Source organism: Anas platyrhynchos, chromosome 11 (assembly GCF_047663525.1).
Source record: "Anas platyrhynchos isolate ZD024472 breed Pekin duck chromosome 11, IASCAAS_PekinDuck_T2T, whole genome shotgun sequence".
NCBI lineage: Eukaryota > Metazoa > Chordata > Aves > Anseriformes > Anatidae > Anas > Anas platyrhynchos.
The window spans coordinates 21,656,477-21,680,336 of NC_092597.1; the positions used below are offsets into that span (position 1 = coordinate 21,656,477).

At 41.5% G+C, this 23,860-nt stretch overlaps 1 protein-coding gene across 2 annotated transcripts in view; it reads right to left on the reverse strand.

Moving 5' to 3' along the window:
- ADAMTS17 (ADAM metallopeptidase with thrombospondin type 1 motif 17) overlaps positions 1-23,860 on the reverse strand; it is a 172,407-nt gene that overhangs the window by 127,604 nt on the left and 20,943 nt on the right. For both annotated transcript variants that reach the window (XM_027465888.3, XM_027465887.3), the window contains exons 4-7: positions 21,916-22,088; positions 11,284-11,367; positions 10,557-10,714; positions 4,623-4,666 (exon numbers count right to left, since the gene is read on the reverse strand). In XM_027465888.3, coding sequence (XP_027321689.2) covers positions 4,623-4,666; positions 10,557-10,714; positions 11,284-11,367; positions 21,916-22,088 — 459 coding nt within the window. The remainder of the gene's footprint in view (positions 1-4,622; positions 4,667-10,556; positions 10,715-11,283; positions 11,368-21,915; positions 22,089-23,860) is intronic.

Here is a 23,860-nt window from a genome sequence, read left to right on the forward strand (position 1 = left end):
TGATTCACTTGTGGAAACAGTCTGGAAAACTGTTTCTCAGTCACCTCTGCTCTGATGCTCGGTTTTCTCCAGGCAGCTATTTCTCCAACTAAACCTGCCCATCTGCAGCATATACACTGTATTCTGCTTTCTTTTCCCCGACATCAAGCCACAGAAAAGCACATGTGACTGCAGCAGAGGTAAAGACATTTTTAACCAGGGCAATTTAAGGATATTTAAGACACATTCTCATTTTCCATTTCCCAATTCCACACTGCCCCCACTTTTATTATTAGCTGAATACAGGGAAGCTTCAGCTTGGATCTGGGGTAACATGTACACTGAGGAATCGGGGCCAAGCTTTGCCTTGAAATATGCAGGATCATTCCTAACTAACCGTAAAGCTGCTTATTTGGCACTAGCAGTGGAAATATTGAACGAAAGGGGCATTCTCAATCTGCTTATGTCACAGAAAGGTTGGATCCTCACAAGGCGCAAGGCTCCAAGCTGCAGCCTGATATTAATAGCTAGACATTAAACTCTCAATTTGGCTGGCTTAGAGGCGGCTCAATTGGAACAAAGATTTTGCTGCAGGAAACGGCAGACCTGGTTAGAGTCACATCACGAGAGATGAGTCTGAAGCAGAAGCAGACTGCAAACCTTTTGACTGCTGTGTGTCGAGGCTATGTTGCACAAAACAAACCCTCCCTGCTCAAACAGCAGAGCCGAGCAGAGGTCCCAGCAACTGAGACAACTGAAACACAACTGCTGCAAACGCGTTGCACTCAGGCATATTTTTTTTCCTTCTCTCCCTCTCCTTTTTGAATTCGCTCCTTCCTAGGGCTTGCTTACACAGCCATGGGGGGGGATGAGCATTACCAAACTATTTCTTAAACAAACGTGGTTCTGTTTCTTGACACAGCCAGTGGGGTATCACCCCACAAAGACATACCTACATATTTTCACCATTTTTGAGCTTGTTTCAGCCATTATGTAACCTTCCACACTACCTTGGCAGCGGGGCCAAGAAAATTTGAACGAAGTCCCCAGAGCAACTGGTTTCAGTGAGGGGCCCCTGCCAGAATACAAATACAAACCTCCTGCTGCTGTTTTCTCTCTGTGTCTGCATGGCAGGCAAAGATTCCAGACAGGTTTTTCAATATGGATCTTTTTGAGCACAAATGAACACCTCTTATAAACCATTTAAACTTCATAATCCCACTTCCGAACAACAGCTAAGCCTCAGTATTTCCACCAAAGAAAGTTTTGCTTGCGTATTTTTCATACTGTAAAGAAAATCAAGGAAATGTCACAAAAAAAAAAAACTTTACTTACAGTACTCTAAATCCCCTAATTTTAGTGCACATAATCTAACGGAGTCTGTATATGCACTTAAACATGACTAAGCAACATTAGATTCTGGACTTATATTTGCATCATATGCTCAAGGACATTGCACTGCTTTGTATGTGAATTACTTAAGCCATACAATCTCCTGTAGCTTTGCACTCAAAATCCCCATTTCATAGAGGTAGACAGAAGTATTCCAAACATAAGTGACTTGCCAAATGTCACACAATGATTCAGTGCCAAAGCTGGGAATAGGAATCAGGAGTCTAGAGTCCAGATTCTGTGCCTTATATAGAGCAGCAGCCTCAGTTTCCTTGTTTAGGAGACTGCCTGCTCACCAAGAAGATGATTCTTCCTTTACAGGATGGCAGTGTACCACACTGCAATGGCCACCTTCATAAGAGGGTATAAAAACACATATGCATCTGGTGAGATCAGTTCTTCATATAGAAAAGTGAAGCATAAGGCAAGAATCAAAGCAAGTTGCTGTTCTAGAGAACTTTGGGTAGCGCTACAGCCTCAGCATCACCTTCAAGACCACATGCAGTGTCACTCTCTGGACTTACTTTTTGCTCTCACAGGTACTCTTGCTGATTTGGAGGGGACTGTCTACAGAAGCTGGAGTGAGGAACAACAGAGATAGCTGAAGTATCAACACAATTCTTCAAAAGCCAGTATATCGTACCAACGGGTATCAGCCTCCTTTGATCACTGCATTTGTACAAAACTCAAGTACATGCCATGCTACGTTGCCACTAACATAACCTATATATATACAGGGCACAGAAGAGTGGCTATTAAAGCCTGTTTCTCTGTGACTGACAACTATTTTTCCCTACTTTGACCACAGAGGAAAACTGGAAAACCTTTCACACAGTTAAAATTCATTATTACCAACAGTAGCCCCTTTCTCAAACTGATGGCATGCCACAAAATATATTCCTTAATTTATTCTTCCTCTGCTGTGACACATCCAAACACCACAAGGCTGAATTCCCTTCTAGTCTAATATCTGTAATATGAAAAAATTACACATAAGCTAACTTTCAACAGTATATATCACCAATACTTTTGGCAGAAAAAGGGAAATGAAGCTAATACTGTGCAGTACCCATCCACAGAAAGCAAAGACAACGATCCATAAGCAAATGACAAATATGATAGATTCAGGGTATCAGACACCCTGCCTTTAATTATCAGACATGGTCTTGTGGGTTTAGAACTCATATAAGGGCTCAGACATTAAATATGATTTGCTTTATGGCTGTGAATCCCTCAAAATCCAGCATTGTCCAATTTCATACTGCACCCCCGCATCACTCCTTAGCGAGCTGATGACCAGAAGAATTGGTTTTCTTCTTTCAGGCTCTACATTCAGCCACTAAGCCCCAGCTCCATTTCTCAAGGTAGGGACGGGTAAGTATCCATGAGCAGTGTAACCTGGCTGGACTTCATTCCGACTGCAGCTCCTCCAGAGTAACTCCTGGTTTTCAGGTTTTGAAGAAACCTTTCAAAATACACTGCCAATACACGCAACACAGAGATAATGGCCTAAATTTGTAGACGATCTGACACAACTGCAGTAACTCACAATTAGGACACAGGCAATAATGCTTGAAAATTGATGTTATCAAAATATTTACTTATTTCAACACGATTTAAGACAAGTAAGATGGTATCATATGATAGAGGGTTTCCTTGTACTCAGGGATATGCCACGCTGCCTCCGCGTTCAAATAGCGGAAAAGTATGGCATAGAAAATGTGCAAGTGAAGATGCTAGTGTACACAGTGAAACTGTCAGGAGAGAAGGAAAGAGAAGTAGGCTCAGGAAGAGGCCAGACTGGTTTTCTCACAGGAACATTCAACTTCTCAGTATCTTAGAAAAACTATGCTGGAAATAGTAACAAATGAGTTTAATCTTTATCGCTCTGATCTTCCAGTTTCACCATGGGAGCCCAGAGTCTGCAGCAAGTCACAGCACAGAAAGTATTTGGATATTTTAAGAACAGAAAATAAGTCATAAAAACATTTCCTTAGTCATGTTGTCTATGGTAATATCATTCCCTGAATAGAGATCTTAAGCTATACTGTCTTTAAAAATGGGAAAAGCTCTGACCTTAGTCAGCATGTGTCTCCCATCAGCTTCTCTTCTTTTTCTTTACTTCTTTATTGTATCTTACCACAGTCATCTCCACATGCAGGTACATAGGACAAAAACCTTGCTCAGTGGAAGTGTGCTTCCCACTGGACAAAGAATAAATATACTGTGAGGGATTCCCTCTGGCAAACTTAGACATAAAGGCCAGGCCTTGATTGTGTTTGAAAAGAAAACGTATTCATTTTTCAGCTCTGTATTTCCTTCTTTCACCTGATCAGTCTCCACAATACGGAGAGGGAAGGATTCGCAATCTGAGATAAGACTTCTACAGGCAGCCTCAGAGCTTCTGCTGAAGACTTTCCCCCATGCTCCTTGTCACCCACTACTGGAGACTAGGGCTTGCTCTGCTGTCAAGTGTCTCCACAAGCATTGAAGTTTAAGATCAGCTGAAATTCAGGACCCACTCCAAGTTTACACAGAATGTAGGATAAGGGGCACCTTGACCTTGAAACAAGTCTAAAAAAATCATACAATCACCACAGAGAGGATGTTGAGTTATACCTCCAAACACTGCTGCTACTGTGATGACTAAATAAAAACCACCAGAACAGACACAGTGAAGGTTACTGCTACCTAAGTAAAATAAAGAAAGAAAGAAAGAGAGAAATAGAGTAGGATGTAAGGACCCTGTGTATCCAGGGGTTGGGTAAGATTAAAGGCAGTTCGGAAGTCGGAGGCGGAAAAGAAGATTTAACTTGGCATTCCCACAATGAGGTATTCTTCTCTGAGTGCCAGTTTGAACTGGGAGTGTTACACAGATCCGTACAACTGCAATACATTCTTTAGTTAGCAAATTGTTTTAGGTGAGGAAGCACTGAAAGGTACGTTACACAGACAAACCAAAAGACAATTTCTTAATATCCAATTATCTAAATTCTACATCTGTTCCAAAGAAGTTGAATCATTTAAGATTACTTCCTGAACTCAGAGACCTCCAGTGCTTAGGAGGGGTTAGAATTTAATGGATTATTTATAGTTCATACCCTGCTCAACTAATCCATATTTGCATCACAGAGGTATTCAGAAAAGCAAAAACAGCATTACAGTAAACCAAAGAATGAAAGATTGCCCAGAAAGCTCCTCTCAGCACAGAGGTGGCTATCAAAATACTTGCCCCTACTTCCTTGACTTACCCACAGTGTCACAAGGCTCGTCTTTGTGTACGCAGAAATCTGTCCTAGAAAGCAAAACAGAACAGAAGTCAAATGTATCCTGTGCCTCCAGACTTCAGGCTAGGAAAAAGCAGTGGTGCGTGACTCACATATCATGGGTGTTGAAGGATTTTTTTTATTTATTTAACTGCTGTGGAGTCTACATGATGACAACACAGATAGCAACGTTGATTGCTACTGCAAGATTACAAGCAATTATGTGAATCAGCTCCATATTACTGTCCAATTTAATACTTCAGATTTTGCATGCAGAACAGTACTGCCACATCATGTAAGAGAACTGTCTCACTCTAGGATGTCAGACTTCATCAGCAACTGGATTAAAAATGAACCTCTCATTTTGAGAGGAGAATTGTAACAGAAAGGAACACACACCCTGTGATGCAATAGCACCATCAAAAGCGGGAGAAAGGGACATGTGGGGACACTGCCTGGAGACATACAACTGATCATGTCTACTCAGAAAGTCTCAGTTCTTCAGGTTTTTTCTCCTTCCACTGGAATAGAAAAGGAAAAGAAACAAGCAGAACTAAACAGAGAAAGACAGATGTTTGCACAAAAACAAATACGAGAATTTCAGAATTTGCCAGGAAACAGCTAGGTGAGTTGGCTTCAGCTAAACATGTCATAGTCAAGTTTCTCATTTTGTGATTCAAAGCCAATACACACACATTTAATAGACTTCATTTGGTCTCTATTATCCCTCCACATCTCATCCAGTCTCCCTAGATTTCATCGAGGCAGGAAAAGATACTACATATGCCACTGGCATCCACGGATCCTGCCAGGGATCCATGGAGCTGTGTTAAACAGAAACAGGAAGAAAAGCCTTGAAAGCTCAGCGTCCAGGTAATACCACTGCACGTGAGAAGATTTTGCAAGCGACTTTCCTCATGAGAGAGAAGTGTGAGAAGTATTTTTAAACTAAAGTAATAGTTTGAATATATTTCAATAAGCACTTAGGCCTAAGTGTTTAGGAGCTATATCTTCAGTCCTGCTTTGCAGTACCATCTGCTACGAAGAAGAGCTGGAGAAAAGCATCGCATGGTTAAAGGGAAGCTGAGAAACCATAATCTCTGTCATGTGTCCTCACCCTGATGGGAAGCTAGTGAGAGAATTACATGACAACACTTTGTGTGTTGTCTGAAATGCCAAGTCCCGTGCGGAATTTTAAGAGTTTGGCAAGAGGAAGAATAAAGAGATTAAAAATATTTCTTTCCTGAAGAAATAATGAAATTAGGATTTGTAAGAAAAGGGACTTAAGGCCGAGGTCTGTGGCTTACAAATGCAAACCCTTCACTCTTTGGAAATCACAAATCAGGTGGCCAAGGACTTGGAAGGAGGGAAACAAAAGTTATCACCAGCTCTTGCTAAGCAGATATTGAAATCTCACCATGCTTCAATGCAGAAAAAATATAACAAGTAAAGTGTTAAAAATCAGTTAGGAACAAAACAAAAATGGAAGCTACGACCACACACCAGCCCCAGCTTTCATTTTTCACCACAGCCTTACTGTGTCTCGACACCTTGGCATTCCAGCCCTTCCAAAGAAGACTAATGACAGTCTCCTGACAGAGCTGGCACAAGCACGCCTGCTTGAATTCCCAGAGCCAACTTGACAGAGGTTTATTTAAGGACTTATTACGTTATATAAACTGGTAAATCAAACAGATGCTTTTCTTGTGACAACAGATAGTTCAACTATTAGTAGATGGCAAAAGGCCATTGCTAGAAAAGCATCTCTCTCCTCAGGGGCTGGCCAGCTCTGCAAATAAAGCACAGCAAGTTTTGCTCCTTGTGCTCTGTGTTGCACACTGAAAGGTGTCTGGCACTTTCAGGTAGCTCCCTGCAGAAATTACCCACCATGCCATAAAAAAAGGGTCCTGTAAGCAATCCAGCACAACTTCCAGACTCTCCTACAGATGTGTAACCATCTTTGTCTGTAAAGAGTGCTGCGATGCCGTCTGGTCAGGATAGGACTCAAGACAGGTCAGCAAGAAGAGCTGCACACAGCTGCCCGATTCACTGCCTGTGGGGTTGCAAATATGAAACTTCCCCAGCCCATCCTTTAAGAGTGTCACAAACATAAGTCCAAGCAATACCATGCTTCTGTTCAAAGACCTTGTATCAAAACGCTATGCTTTAAATTAACCAGACCTATTGTATAAGTTTTACTCCAAAACTCTGTAGAAAAAGCAGAAAAACACATCCAAACCTACAGTCACAAATGAGCTCAGTGAGACTCCTGCCCCTTCCAAATGCAAGCTGCCTAAACAAAAACCTATACACTGAAACTCCTACAGTCCTTTGTTGCAAAATCATGAGAGAGACCAAAGATCACAAAGGCATTAAGGCAGATCTGTCTCACTTGTGGATAAGTCACACCAGTGAGGTAAAATGGCCCCATCATGGTACAGGAACTGATCTGCTTTTAAAAAGGTTTCAATCACAGGTCTCCCTGGAGCATTTTTGAGCTTTACTGCATCTACGTTTTTGAAATAAGAGCCTGACATGAATAATGCCATAATGATACTCTAAGGATATAAAAAAGATACCTTCATATTCACTGCATGCGTTGAGATCTCTTATCACAGAGACTATAGCTTTGTTAGTGGGATGTTTTATAGAGATATGTTGAAATAAAACTGTTACTCTGAGACCTACAATTCAAATCTAAGGCCAGACCTGACCTTATCACACCAAGTTTTGGATAATTTATTGGAATCTCACACTATAGCAGTGAAGCAAATTTCCTCTTCACTTTTAGTCACTGGCTGAATCAAGCAGCACATGTGTTGTGATCTTTTAGAGATCTGTGAAATTCTCAGTCATTATCACTTGTTGTATCGTGGACTGTTTTCATTAGCAGAATTCAACAATTCTGAAAAAAAAAATGACAATAAGTCAGTTGTTTTGTTCAATAAAAAGAGCCAGAAAAGAAGAGCTCAGAACTCCTCCTAAAGTCACTCTTCCATCTGGCTCACACCAACTGGAAAAAAATACCTAACTGTGCTAAGCTGAATTCTGCAATTCAAGTCCTTCCTGTAAGAAAGGAGGACAGTTGTTGAACTGTGCAACATGAACAAGAAATACTCTGTTTAGTGACTACTTACTAGCATCCTTCAAATGACATCTTTTGACCAGTTTAACCTTTCAGGGTCACAAAGCTAAAGGACAGAGGAAAACATGTACAGGTATAAGCTTGCCAAAGAAAGCTTGGTCCATCCATATATACACTTAGTAGCCCTGTGAGCCCAGCTTCCTGAATGCATAAGGAATTGCTTCACTTGCCCACTAAATGGGAAGGTGGAGGGCTGGACAAACGTCTAAGATGCAGACTCTGCAGAAGGAAGCTATTCTGGTCAGCTGCTCATCAAAATATGAAACGTATTACTGGTAGGTGCCGAAGATCTGAATTTCTATGAGTTCAAAAGCAGAATTTGGACAAGGAAAAGTGTGAAGATTATACAAACCACTGCACTATTCTCAAACCTTCAGGACTGTACGAGATTTTTTACCACTGCTCCTTTATTTACTGAACTGGGCAGTGGTACATCTTATTTCACAGACATAGTATACCTCTTACCTGAAATTCAATTAGGTAGAGATACTACTACTATCCCACAGGAGGGATATACCTGCCACCTAGATCACCTATGTTTACATCCAACTGAGTATATGGGGAATACCATTTTCAGATGAAGTTCCAAAAGGCAAGTGTGCCTTGTTATTTCAAACGAACACAGCCAGATTGGAACCAGGGGGATTTCTTTAGAGGTTGACCCCAAATAATCTTTTCCTCCTGCTAAAGTAGTTGCTGAAAAATTCAGCTTCCGCTTCTTCTGGCACTATGGCTTGTACTGGACATGTTGCTCCCATATCCCCTGCTGCTGGTCCTTCTGCACAGTCCTGAGGAGGGTGGTCAAGGGATGGACAGAAACACACACACTTCCAAAGCCTAGAGTAGAAAACCTTATTTCCCTGACAAAGGAATCAGGCTGCTGGGCCAGAAGTCTTTCAAGCAACATGGCATCCTCTACGCAGCAGAGGCAGGATGGGTTCAATAACAAGGTGCAGCAATAAGGAAGGATACAAGTAAACACTGCTGGCCCATGAAACAGAAAAAACGCTGCTCTTACACAGCTGCAGGCTCCCTGGCCTAAACTTTCTCACAAAACGTGAACCTAGTTTCTAACCCAATTGAACGTATACTTCTCCAAATATTCTGATCATAAAAGCCTGTGAATTTACTGAGCCCAGTGAACATCTCCACAATTCTTTCTCAAATGCCTGAGTCCAACTCATTTAGCCTGACATTACGCACTCAATTTTATAAGCTGCAGAGAGAATGCACAGACGAAATGCACTGCTCATTCCTTCCACCCTGTGCTTAGAGCACATCAGAAAAGATTCTGTCTGCCTCACTTGTCATGCAGGACAACTGGATGTCCAGATGAGTTTAACAAAAATGTTGGTTATTTATTTAGGCCCTGATCCAATAAAGCACATGCTCAACTATAACCAGGATGTTCAGCCCATTGACTTCAAAGGAACTATTCACCCTGTCTAAAATGTTAAGTATCCGCTTAAGTGCTTGGTTGGACTACACTGAATACAGGAGAGAAAGAAGGATTTGGGGGAACTGCACATATGTCTGTGAAGGTGTACCCTTAGGAACTTTGCTGGCTCCATGCCCTGCTCACCAGCTATTTTACTGAACACTCACCAAAATCCCATGGAGAATTCGCAATGTGATGGTTAACACAAGAGACAATTGCAATCAGAATAGCAGTTTAAGCAAAACCATGCATTTCTAGTTGCATTGTTGGCAAGGAAAAAAGGTAGCAGAGGTGAATAATATTAAGCTGCAGTACAGTACAGACATTTCCTGTCTCTAACTAGGAAAGACAGGGGTAGGAAGCAGTGTCTTTGTAGCACACACAGCATCCATTTTACACTGTTTTTTTGTGCTCACTTTAATTATTCAGCGATCGTTTCTGTAACAATGCGTTCTTAGTGTAAACCTTAAAGTATGCAATCAACTTAGAAGACCACGGATTTGATACTCAAAATTTACAGTGACTGTGAGGGACACAGGACTTGAATTATATTCTGAGGATGAGCTCAAGTAGCGAAGTTGCAGGAAAAAGATTGCAGGTTAACACAGAAAACATTCCTTTCATTTACTGTATCTGGGCCATACCCTGATGTGTTTGATATACATGTATCAATAGGCAGGGCTGCAGGGTGCAAGGAAATTTGCTGCATACACAGATTATTTCATGTCTGAAATAAATGCAGTAGGTTTCAAACATACAAATTAAGAACTACTGATCTGAGCTATGATAGAGGAGGGATGTTGAAGTGGTTATCTCCTGAGGCAAAGAGCAAGAAAATTAATTTAGTTTCTGGTATTCATCTCTCACTTTAAGAGAGAACTCCCTTACCACATCCCTCCTACTGACACGCAGTATGCTCCACAGGTACCAACTATCTCTCCTCTCAGACTGTTCAATATGCATATCTACCTAATTACACTCAGAGCACTTGTTCTTACCCGTGTTCTCAACTTGGCAGCTTCTTTCTTCTAGGATGAAGGTCTTGTCCTCCAAAACCTCACCCATTTCTTTTCCACTTAAACCAGATGGTCCAAGAAAAAAGTATCTTGCCTGTAGCCTGACTATGACACGCTACGGTGACTGACAATGCTTTTGTACATCATTAAACATACACAAAAAAAAAAACAAGGCAAATTTGAGCCCTCCAAACAGCACCCACGTAGAAAATGCATCATCAATGGATCTTTTTCTTCTATTACTGCTGGACCAGGTAACCTCATAAGTGACTACTGGCCAGTACTGGTTAAGTAAACTGATAAAGCTGACCTCACTATACCTGGTTACAAAAACGGCAGCATCCACAGGGGGGGTGTCATCCCTCGCACCAGGAACCTGATTGTTACCAAGGTACTTCGCTCCACCATACTCTTCATTTTGCCAGTGACAAAAACTCTCCAGAGACCTCTCTCCATGATGCCCGATAGACAACTTTGCCTTTTGGATAGAAAGGGACACAAAATAAGAAATATCAGTCACAGCATTTACACACGTTTTTATCTCTGATAAAAAACAGAGGGTTCAAGATACAGCTATGAGAGGAAGAAAAGTGCAAAACCAGCTTCATCTGAGTGGGCGAAGGAGAGACTTTGGAACCAACACTGCTCTCTGCCATCTGATCTACAGAACAAAATCCATCAGCTGGCAGCAGTCACAAGCTTCAAAAGTCTCCTAAATCTGGAAGTTGTATTTTTGATACCAAAGCCGTATAATTTTTATTTTTTCTAACAGTTAATTCCCAAGTCTGGTTCACAACTATAAGCAGGCAGAGATTTACCAGACAGGCGAAATAAAAGGACTGTAGCTCCTTTCACTCCTGTGGCCCCTTGTACTTCTCACCTGTAACACTACCCAGCGTAGCATGGCAGGCAGGCACCAGTTACATTTTGTGATCCTAAGCACAGACAGCCCACATTTCCCACCCAGGCAGCACAGGGATCCTGCTCTGCCTGTGAGAATACAGTGGCACCATTACAGCAGAAGGGCAAAAATGAGTTAGAACTTACAGGTCGATTGCGAAGCAGGACCAGTTTTGTCACTCGAATGCTGACTTTAATTCCAAGACTTTGATGTTGAAACATGTTGTACACCTGTTAAAATGCACAGAAAACATCCACAGTACATCAGTAAGAATGCCAAGACACAGTAAGGTTGAAGGAACTAACTGTGACTAAAGTTAGACATTTCTCCTTCAGAAAACAGACCCAAACCAAAACCAAATGGGCTGTGCTACTCTGGTCAAAATAAACAATCTTATGAGCTATTGTATTATCACTCTAACAGTTCCATATACTACAGCATAGCTAAGACACAAAAATACATTTGCTCCTACTATATAGCATTTGGCTTCACCAACTGACCAATTTGAGTAAGGTCCAGCATTTGGGGACAGAAACAATAAAAAACAGACAAAACCATAATCTAGCTACAGAAAGAAAAATACTTTAAAGTGGAATAAATGAGAGAAAAGGTTGCTGAGCAATGAAGGAAAGAAGAACAATATTCCAAAGGAACTCCAAAGCCTTAGGAACATGGACATACATTACGAAGCATCCAACTAATATGGATCTTCAGCATTTAAATATCAGAGATATCTGAATGCAAGATGAAATAATGGTGTGTTTTAGACTTCAGGAAATAGAATGGAAAAGCAATTTCCCTCTGTTATTTTCATATCTTATATAAGAGAATAGTAATAAGGCAGCACATAATGACACAAGCCTCAGGAAATACAAAAATAGCACCGGAAACTACCTTACTAGTTTCTCCAGATTTTGCATTCCAGCTCAGATACTTCACGTCATTCTTATAGATTAGAATATAAGATCTTAATGGATGCCAGAATTTTACTCCACCATTTCTCTGTGTACAAATCGTTTAACTAGAATGTATAAAGAAAAAGGTGAGGCAGGGGGTCATTTTAAAAGGGTTTTAAATGCCCCCATAATAACTTCTGGATCAATACTGCATTCCCCGTTCACTCAAAACAACAACACAAAAACAAGACAACTGAAGACAGACGCTTGACTAGTGGCTGCAGGACTTGGTCCTGAGTAAGCTATATTCCTTATCCATGTCTCACTTGGCTAGAAATATCACACAGGCTCAGCTAACTTCCTACAAGAAACTCAAGACATGAACATATTTCGGATATTGTTTTCAACACTTGGTAGTTTTCCTATTTGTGCAAATACTCAGGAATGTGCTCAGTGTAAGAGCTTTCTTAAGCACGCTAGTGTTTGGGGTTGGATTTAATCATACATTTAAATGTTTCCTATAATTTAGGCACAGACTGCAAGACAGACACTGCTCAGTATTTGACCCACTGACCTTCAGTATGAGCACAATGAGCCATTTATCTGCCCTGCGGTTGGCATACAAATGCACACAAGTGCTGGTACTATTTACTTACCTCGGGGGTATGTTGGTAGAGCAGCTAAGGCCCCTCGCTACAGAGCCTGGGAGGGGGCTGGGTAGGGGGTGTAAGCTCAAAACTTGCAGACGAGCTCTGACAGTTCACCTATCTGTAAACAGCGACCTGGACATTCAGTTGAAAGGGTCAATGGGAGCATCACACTGATCAAGTCAGTCTCTCATGCACCACTGGACAGGCTAATGAATATTTGCCATGATCCCGTGAAGGATGCCTTTGATTTGCCTAGACCACTGCTAGCGTCCTGTAAAGCTTCTACTCATAAAATGGCAGAACGGCAAGTAAGTTCTTATCATTAGGCCTCATGTATGATGATCTTTCCATCTGAGCAGAAAAGCTGCCTGTCTAGATGCTGCAACAACAGATCCAAACGCCACTGACTTCAAAAGGCAGTTTTCAGTGACAAAATCTGGAGAACACAAGCCAGTTACTGGAAAGTTTAGCTTCTTGTTTTCTAAGCTGTCAGACCCTCTTCCTTTTCTCTTCTCTTGTGCTTCCTCCATCCAAAGGATAATTTGATTCTATTTGTATCTGCATCCATCAGCAATCAGAGAAGTGCTGGACCTTGTAGGCAGTAGCAACAATTGGATACTAAGCCAAAAAGACACCCTGTATGCAAAAAAGGCTTTACTTTGCATGTTTATTCAACCTTTGTTTGTTTACTTTCTTAAATGGAGCCCAAAGAAACCCCAGGCTTGTGGCGATTTCTGCTGTCTAGTAAGAACAATAACCTCTTTCCCTCTACTAAATAAGTCTGACTGGTGCAAGTGGCTGTTCTACTTCAGTACAACTAAAGCGTTCAAACACAATGCCACCTAGAGAAGAGACAGACCCCCTCTTATCAGCCATCTCCCAGCTAGTTCTGCTTCTGCCCCTTACTCCAAATGCCTCTGAGGCTGAACCAGACCTTTCAGTCCATGAGCTCTGACTGGATTAAGAGGGAGACATTTGTTTCTGTTCTGTCAGACTGGCTCCTATGCACTCATAACCAGCACTTTAATGTGTGTACAGATAAACATACTGTAAATTGCCTAACACCACAGCGCTGGGCTAACAAACTGATTCTGGCAGACTGCTCAGTATCATGGGGGAATAAATTCCAGTATATTATATTAGCAAGAAGAGTTTTTTCTGATGCTTTAGGACAGACAGCTGAATTTTGAAGATGTGGTGCAATCAAAAGTGGCGGTGCATATTCGGGCCATGCCTATCAGTTAACTAGAAGGACCAATCTTTAAGTGGATGATGTATTCCTGGCAAAAGACAGGAAAGTGTAATAGCTCACAATACCTACAGGTTGGGGTAAATCATTTCTTATTGAAGTTTCAAGAATTTTTCCTCAGAGAAGGACAGACCGTTGCCAGAAAACAGTAATCCAATATTTTCTGTTGTATTTTTCTCACAACTGCACTGCTTCTCAGGATTTGAAGCGTGATCATAAGCTCAGGTGAAGAAGACAGCAACACTATGATTTAAGACGGTCCTGCACCAGAACTGCAGAACAATGTCAAAATATGTTTACAGTTTCCAATCTTCTCTCATGAACCAAGCAGGAGAGGACACTCCAGCTTCATTTGCCTTCACCGATTCCTCTATTTCTTCTTAGCAAACCCCCCTATAAAATTTTATACAGAAAGTTCTACAAAGATTCAGCAAGGATCTGTACAGCTCCACCTGCAAAAAAAAACTGTCATTCAAAATGGTTTAAAATCCACAGGTAAATTAGCAAGAAAACTGACCTAAAAGTTTGCCTGCACGTTGGTTTGCACAAGCAAACATCATCTTCTGAACAGCTCTCACTCATTAATGAATTAAGTACAGGATGGATACTATTATCCCTGTACTGACAGGACCACCTCAATTAACCACAAATCAGACCAATAACAGCCTGTAACAATTCCCCTCTGGGCTCCTTCCTCACCAATTTCCCTGCTCCAGCGTGGGTCCTCTCCATGAAGGCCAATTCCTGTCAGGAAGGCCGGCTCCACTGCGGCCTCCTCATCCAAGCCCCACTTCTTCCAGTGAATCCCAGCCTGCTCCAGGCTGTTTCTCACACTTTTTTCCTCACTTCTCACTGTCTGAGTGGAGTTTTGTGCTTTCTTAAAACCCATCTTTACATAGGTGCCACCAGCTAGTGCCCTGTGGTGGCACCGCTGTGGAGCTGACTGGAACCAGCTGCGTGTGGCACAGGGCAGCCCTCGGTCTCCTCACAGGAGCCACTCCTGCCAAAGCCTTGATGCTAACACCCAGTACATTGCCTTTTAAATGAACACCCAAACTGTCTCAAATAACAGTGTTTAAGGCTAGAAAGAACCTCAGTAAGACAACCAGCCCTTAAATGACCTGACAAGGAAACAAGAGACTGAATTCCATATAGGCCGTTCAGAGCCATTTTGGCAGCACATGGCCAGAATTAAACTAGATTGTACAAGGCAGGTTGTGCCCAAAGTGAATATTATCACGGAGCCCAGGTGTCTATTTAAAATAAAAAGAATTCAAAACAGTAAGTTATTCCTGCTTAAAGTCAGGCTCCACCATGGCCGTGACCACCTTCTGCCCTTCTCCCCTAGCCTACAGGGAAACGTCACCCACTTTGCGTGTCAAAAGCTGTTGGCTGTGCCCAACAGGCTATCATCAGTGCATGAGCTAACAGTACCCTGTAAAATGGCTGAGATAATTGGTACCAGGGGAGGAGGATTGGGATTTCCCAGTGCAGATGTTCTCAAGATTTACTGCTGCATGGACAGCGTGCATTTTTAGGCAGACTGACTCACAGACACCTCCCCTCCCACTCGCCATGCTGTGGGCCACCCTCCCTCAAGCCTGCAATTGCATCAGACCCTTGAGGTTGCTGTGGCCTCCTAACATGAGGAAAGAAAGAATATTTGGGGTATTTTAGAACTTTTTAATAAAGTGAAGCAGCTGGGAACAGAAGAGCCAGCTGCATGAAACCTACTAATGCTTTGCTAAGCTCTGCCATGGAACAAAATGCAAAGGCTGCTGTTTTAGGGTGTCATCACATCTCCAGAAAGCAGCTTGGCTGGAAGAGCGAGGGACGTTCTTGATCACTGGACTGAAGGGAAGGGGTGTGAAAAATTGTCAATGTGTCTAAAACGCAGTCACAGGCACTGGTAACCCTGCTGAACGTGAACTATGTTATCTTAACTTCCATCCTATGAGGAATCATCAAAAGCACAAAGAGTGCTTTGGGAACAGAAAGAGGTATAATAATAAGCCTCACAAAACAAGACAGAATAATGGAAGAGGAGTTGCAGGAGAAAAATGAAAAAAATAACGTCAATTTCTCTGACATCTCCTTCCCTTGTACACATTTTCCTGACAGAGCCTTACTGCTCAGAATGCCCTCAAGAAATGACAGAAGTGTGAAGCCTGAACCATCTTTCTCCTCCTCCCGTTTGCATTCCTCCTGCCCTTCTTTCTCCTCATACCATTGACATGGAAGGGACAGAATAAATGCAGTTTTGGCATAAGCTGTCCAAGCCTGCCCCAGCATGCATGAAGTACAACCCAGACATGAGGAATTGGGATAAGAGAAGAACTAAAGTACATCAGTTTGTTTATTTTTTTTAAATTCTCAAGAGCTTCCTCTGCAGGTGGATGGTGGGAGGGAGACGTGTGTGTTTCAGATGTTCTGGAGTTCAGCACAGTAACCCTGAGGGTGAATGGCATTTTTTTTTTATTCCCTTCCTTCTCGCCCCCCCTCCCCATCCTCCCAGCTTAGCATTCAAGCTACAGCCTCCCCATGGCTTTGGCTGCTGGAAGATGTTTGGGCAGCAGAAGCATTAGTCAGGTTACTGAGGTTGTCTTTTACTTGTTTTGAAAAGTGCTATAGGATTTCTAACACCCACCTGAAGCCAAGCTTTCAGATTTCCCCTTTAAACATTATGAAAAAGAACATATTAATGTTCTTTATAAGATACAGTTGACATAACTCTTTCTCTTGGGACTGCTGGAAAGAAATCTGTAGACCGTGATCAAATATTTATATCCTATTCCCTTACATTCCCATCATGAAGATTCCAGATCAGGGCAAGGGAGCTGATTATCAGCAGCAGCTCTGGAGACTTTATGTGCCAGCACCCAAGAGAACAGAGATGTAAATCCATCAATACGTGCATGATAAAAGTGATTTTATCTGCTTCTTCAACGCAGAGAAAGCTCTCACAGGGGAAATCCAAAATGAAAAATGATCTGCAGAGTGTTAAAAAAGGCTTCAGAGAGTAAAGCAGTATTATTCCTAAAGAACAACATAAAATTTTTCCCTCTTAATGACATCCAAAAGATCACTAACTTCAAGTTACTGCTTGCTATTGCATAGGGCTTTCACACTAATCGCATGGCTTAGGAACAGCTGCAGAACTAACACACGCTACAGAAACTTACCCCTGCGTCCCTGTGTACTTGCTGTATTCTTTCAGAAAAAGTCAAGCTCAAAACCAAGCTACAAATTTCACTTATTCCAAAGCTCCAAAAATGCACTTTTATTTACTTAAAGTTTTTAAACACATACACAGCAGCTTTTAAATTCCTGTGTTGTGGTCCTGGTAACTCAGACATCTTTGTCCCTAAATGTGCAGAGTGTCTGTCTCAACAGGACTTCACTTGCAAAGCAAGCTCTGCATAATTGCAAGGAGCCAACATTCACAATTTGTTGTTCAGGTACTAGCTGAAGCTAGTTATTCCTCATCATTAGGAACACTGATATGACCAATGACTTCAATAACAACAGACTTTTGTCCAGGAAGCTGAAGACTGGAGTTGTGAAGACCAGGCGCACCAGAGGCCAGCGTATCTGCCTCTGAGAACAGATAATCTCCTTTCTGTCTAACTGCTGAAAATTAAACAAGGAAAAACAAAAGCATAAAACTGCAGAAAGCAGTGTATGTCCCATCCTTCAAAACCTGCTCCTGAACTGATCCCAGAACAGCAGCTACTGTGAGCATATTGAAAGAAACACTGGGGAAAGGAAAGGAGAGACCAATGTGCTGCTCTCCTAGTTTCAGGCAGAGAAGCCTGAAGTGGAGTTTAGATGAAGCCCACCTTGCAGGAGCAACACAGGACCTCACAGGAAATAGAATATCCATCCAAATAGCCTCCAAATGGATGAAATGAAGTAAGAAATTACAGCTGCCAGAAGCAGACCAACAGAATGGGTGAGCAAAATAAGTATGTTTTATCATAAAGACACTTTGCTTTGTGGTTTAAAAGCAGTTCTAAATGATGGTGGTTACTGAAGGAGAGCAGGAGCGAAGGCAGGAAACTGGAGATGCCCTCATGCCAAAGGATGTACAGAGATGACAAAGTAAAATGTTAACACTGCATCACATTGTACAAAAGATCAATTCCAAGGGAGTTTAACTTACAAAAAGATTAGCACATCTACTTAAGCAGCTGGTTTTGCATTTATGTAATTCTGCTGACATCTCTCCACATCCATGCCCTTGCATCCAGCATGCCCATAAATTTGTTGCCTCGCTAAGGCTGCAGATGTACATGGTGGCATTTGACAACTTCATCAGCTTTTTTTTTTTTAATGGTCACAAAGCCATCAAAAATCTCCCATGGGTGCAATTGTTCTGAATCAAACTCCTTGTGAGAAATCAAGAAAATATTTCATTTTAGAGGTGGTGACATTTTAAAAAAAATTAACTCAAAGCCTTGGAGCCATGCTTGTTCCCACTCATACACTGCAGAGTACCTGAGAGGAAAATTATTCCGTAATCTTGGAAAAAGGTGTCATACAACTTCAAATATTAGATTATTAAATGGAAGAGCTTGCACCTCTACAGTGACATTCAGAAATAACAAGGAACCTTAATGTGAATCTTTTTTCTGTTCAGGGGGGTGGTCAGAACCACAGAATATTATTAAAAACACATCATTTCCTACATGAAGCTCTACCTGGTATTTCTGGGTTGCAAAATGGTTTTGCTTTATTTCTTAGCTGTTATTCTAGAGTAGTTCCCCCTCCCAGGATTCTCATTTACCAAGGGAGCAATAAAACTGTATTTTGTAATGCTGACTTTTTTCCCCTTCAGAAATTCTTGTAACATAAATAGATATTAAATACTTGAAGGCAGATCACTTTATTTAAAATGTCTATAAATATAAAATGCATTAATAAGACCTCTTAATGCTTGTTTTGTGGTTTGACAGTAAACGTAATGGCTTACAGAGAGGAGTTAACTTAATATACCCCTGACCAGTAATGTTCTATTTGCTTAAATGCAAGTATCCAAGCCAAAATTAACATTCTGGTTTCTTTTAGAGGCAGCCCGCCATCCTGCAGCATAGCTGAATAAGCACTGCCTAATATCATGGGGCAAATCCTGTCCCCCAGCTAAACAGCCATAGAAGGCTGACAGGAGTCACAGTGAAGTAGGCAGGAAACAAAGACCCCAAGCAGCAAGGAGGCTGCTTCATGGCATGGGTATACAGAGCACAACTGATCCTGCACCAGAAGAAGGTGTTGCAGTTATTTTCTGAAGGAGTTATGGTCATTCTGCTCCACATACCACAAATTTAAAGATGAGAAACTAACACACAAGGATTCATCGTGTTTGGTGCAGGCACTACCAAAGGAATGTGGCTGGGTGAAGGGTTCAGCTAAGGCATACCTTGACCACATCTCTTTTCCTGAAATATATTTTCTGAATTGTTCTTCATCCTCTTTTGTTAGGGTGAGGATCTGCTTTTGTTACGGCAAATGGAATGCTGAAATTCCCTTTGATTTTCTTGAATTTCACCTCGTTTTATAGCCTCATCACTAAAAGATTTATGCAATAATGCGATCTATGTGTTTGCCTATTATTATTCCCCAGTATCCTCTGAGTTTGCTGGCCTTTCACAACCGCTTTCCTCAGGGAGGCAGAAGCCTGAAAGGTACTATGCTTTTACAAGTATGGGAAAGTAGGTGGCCAGACTAAGGTGAGGGACACTCTCAGTGCTCCTCTGAAGGCAGAAAAGCTAAAACATAAATTCAAACCCTATCAGACAGCAGAAAAACCACATGGGTGAGTCCCCAGGAGCAATGACTTAACAGTGGGAAGCGTTTCAGCTGGATTTTACACCTTAGGAGATGTCAAGTAAATGTGCTCCTCAGCCAAGACTCCTCTTCCATGTGCACTCTCTAGTGTCTACTAAAGGGCTGAGCTCATACTACAACATCAAAATCGAGCTTAAAAGACCATCAGCCAAACCCATTCGAAATTAAGCTCCAATATCTGTTTAGAACATGGGTTTGCAGGACCCAATCCATCATCACCTCCTCACATACAAACACACCTAGCAAGCTGATGTTGCTACGATTTTCTGCAGGACTTCTCAGCCTGGACAAACAACAGCATTCACGGCCAACTTTTGTTTAGTGTATTCAACCCAAATGATGTTTAACAGTCTGATAAAGCTACACAAGATAGAGATGTACGGATGTCTACAGAGAAAGAAGAGATCGTTTGGCAAGAAGACCATCAAGACATGACTATACACAAGCTTTAACAGATCTCACAGCCATAAATCATGGCCTATCCTGGCCCCTGCGAATCAGACAGGCACAGTGGTAGAGCTTTACTATCACACTGACAAAATATTTCAGAGCAGATTTCAGGAGAAGCCCTGGCTTGCCAGTGCAAACAAACTGCATCCATTGCCCCTCACAAGGTCCCAAGAATCTGACACATGGCCGAAACTCAGCCCTGGCACATGCTACATTCATAAATGTGCATCAGGTTGGATTAAAAAGTGACTTGAGTAGCAGAATTGTTCAGAGCCGAACTTGTGTTCTGCTGCACTGCAAAGATGGTACATGAATTTAAAGGTGGGGGGACCATGGCTCTGAGAAAAATAAGGCACTTGAGACCCCAGCAAACATCCTTAAATGCAAGAAAGCCAGTAGAGCCTGAAGGGATGGTCACAAGAACGGCTTTGTTGAAAGAAGACATTTCCTACAAACCAATCCAAATAAAGAGAGAGACACAATGATGCCCTATTAAGTGACTATTGTCACAGCATGCTAGATGGCAAAATGAAAGGTAGAAGGGACAGAGGGAAACACCTCATTAAAGGAAAGACTAGTTAAAATACCTACTTAATCAGCAAAATACTTCGCTACAGGAGGGCTCCTTCACACCAGCACTTGGTAAAGGAATACAAGACCTCTTATAAAGCTCCGTTGTCCCATTGCTGGGTTATGCACTGAACATCTGCCACTCAGGTCTTCACTGGGAAGCATGACCAGTCAATTACTGTTAATTACTGTTTTTTTTTCCCAATCCAATTTGCTGCTCATGAGCAAAAACAGAGCTGTCCTCAAGAGAATGAACTGTTCCTGGAAGTTACACAGAAACACAAGCTTCTTCAAGACTTCCTTGAGCAAGTGCCTCTGGAAGGACCCCTGCTGACTCCAAGTAGAGTTTTCAGTGTCCACATCCAGTTGAGCCATTGTCTTTTTATTTCCTCTGCCAATGACTGAGTGAGCACCCATTGTGCTCCCTTACCAACTGAGGCTGAATACTACAAGACAGCTAACAAATTAACAAGCGCACTTCAGATGAGCTCTGAAGATGATTCATCATTTGAAATTCCTATCAGCTGGCAGTGATGAGTTTGACGGGCTTTCTACAGCAAGGGAAGCAGACATTTTCATTATGTGCAAATCAGAAATAAGAAGTGTTCCTAACTGACAAAGCCAGGCTTTGTGCTGTAACAATTTAACTGCCTCCTATGACAATGACCCACAGGGAAATATCTTCTTAAAAAACAAATACAAATAAAAAAATAAAACCAAACAAAAATGAAAACAAGAAACACTATGTCAGATGAGACCACTTATCCACTCTTGAAACCTCTCTTCCAAGGTAAAGCACAGCAGTACAGAAAACACGGTAGAAAACACTACTCCCGAACAACTACAAAATGCTACCCAACTGAAAAATTGCAATGTTACTTTCAAAATATCTGTGTGTTTTTTTTTTTTCTTTTTAATTGTGACTGTGTTAGGCAAATACAGTGAATCACATAGATGAGGGAGAAGAGGCCCATTACACAAGAAAAACAAAATCTTTCCTCATACCTCAAGGCCAAAACAGTTACCCAGTTCAGCTGTCAAGGCAGCCAGCTTTAGTCTACCCTTAGCTATGAACTGCTTACTCCTGCTGCTTCTTTTGAGAGTGAAGTAAATACTCACCATATTCATAACTGTGAGGATGAATCTTTGGGCAGCCTCTGCACCATGGTATTGGACCATATCAGCATCTGCCACCACCAGTGTTTCTACTGTGTACTCGTTGGTAAGCCGAATAGCATTTCTTCTCTCCCTCCAGTCACTGGTTGATTTCATCTTCTTTTGCCTCTTCTTTTCTAAAAGTCAAAATATTTATTAGGACACCTTGTAGCTGGCAGATCATAGTAAAACATTTATATTCTTTTTATCACATATGCTTGTGCAAATTCAGGCTGCAACGACTTCTCATTAAAATGTTTTTTGATGAAGAAGCAACTTAGAGGTTCCATTGCAAGTATGGAATGGAAATCCTGCTTGTGAGAAAAGCAACATCACACTACAATGGAACAAGCTGCAATTCAGGAAAAAAATCGGGAAAAAATTTAGGATAAGAGACTGTGTTGTGGGATGCAACACATACTAGACTCCATAGGTTCTTGTTAGCCAAGGAAGTTTCAAGATATTCCTGGAGTCAGTATTTCAATCAGTTTCATTTTAACTTGCTACCAGCATTACTATAGCAATTTAAAAGAACACAAAATACCAAAAAGATAGAGTCTTAATCACTCAAAAATTTTAAATTAAGTCAGATTGTTTTGGAACATGCATTACTGGCCAACTGCAGAAGTCTCTGGATAAAACCCAGAAGTGCAGAAGGTCAGGCTAGATAAGACCTTCTCAAGCTTTCTTTGCTCATTTATTGCTATTGGCATGAGCACACACACCAGCAGCTGCAGTCACTGGCCACCTACGCGCAGAGCGCTCGCATGCCTCTCTATTGTGGTATGTACACCAAAAGCAGGGAACCCCTAGACCAGCTGATCCTTCATGGTCTTAAGTTATTGGAACCTGTAAAAGTGACCCATGCTACAGACTGCAAAGTAAAGCAGTAGTAAACTACTGCTAACACAAAAATTAAAACATGGAAGTTAAATTTTGCTTCCTCCAAACTGAGAAGCTAATACATTACTATTTGTCCCCTTCTAAACTGGAAGGTGAAACGTGTTTGACAGCTCAAAGGCAGATGTGCAAAGCAGCTGAGGCATGAACAAAGGAGAAATTAAGTTCAGATCTGAAACCGAATCTACTCGCTTTATTTCAGTCACCAGAAATGTATTCATGTTTTCAATTGTAAAATGAAAGAAAAGCAAATGAAATCATTAAGACAAATGTATTTTGCAGAAAGATATGAACTGCCAAGATTCACTAAGATTCACTTACTGCTCAGCCTGCAATAGCCTATGGATAAGATATTGACACCAATATCAGTGCCAATTTCTTTTAGTGAGGAAGGGAGTAGAACACACAACAGGTCCTGAAACAGCATAGAGTGTAAAGACAACAGTCAACTGAAAAGTGACACGGGATAGAACATGCTGGATGATCAGACAGATAACTTTCATGCCCCACTACACATGCTGCTAGTTTCCCAAAGCAGTCAATCCCTTTTGATTTTTTTTTCCTCCCCATATTCTGTTTATCAGCTCTTTACATATTTCAAGCTTGAAATTCCCTTGTGTTCCAGGCTGGTAAAGGCACTAACATCCAGGTGCACAGTTTCCCCAACTTTCTTGTAATCACAGTGACCAACTTCATCAGTTGTAAGCCCCCCAAAGCCCAACTGAAAAGGGCTCTGTCTTCTTCTTATCCCATTTTCTGTCTTGTCGATGTGCACATCTGCACACATCCATCCCATCCCTGTTCTCAGTTGTCTAGCAGTCATTCCAGTATCGCTCTGTACATGCTTTTGTGCCCAAGGCATCAACTGTCAACACTTGGTATATATTTTAAACTAAGAAAACAACCATGAAATTTGATTTGAATCATTTAAAAAAGGGTTTGGAAATATCCCCCTGGGTCTGACAAGACAGACGGGAGCCCCTTGACAAGCAAAAAAAACAAAATCCTG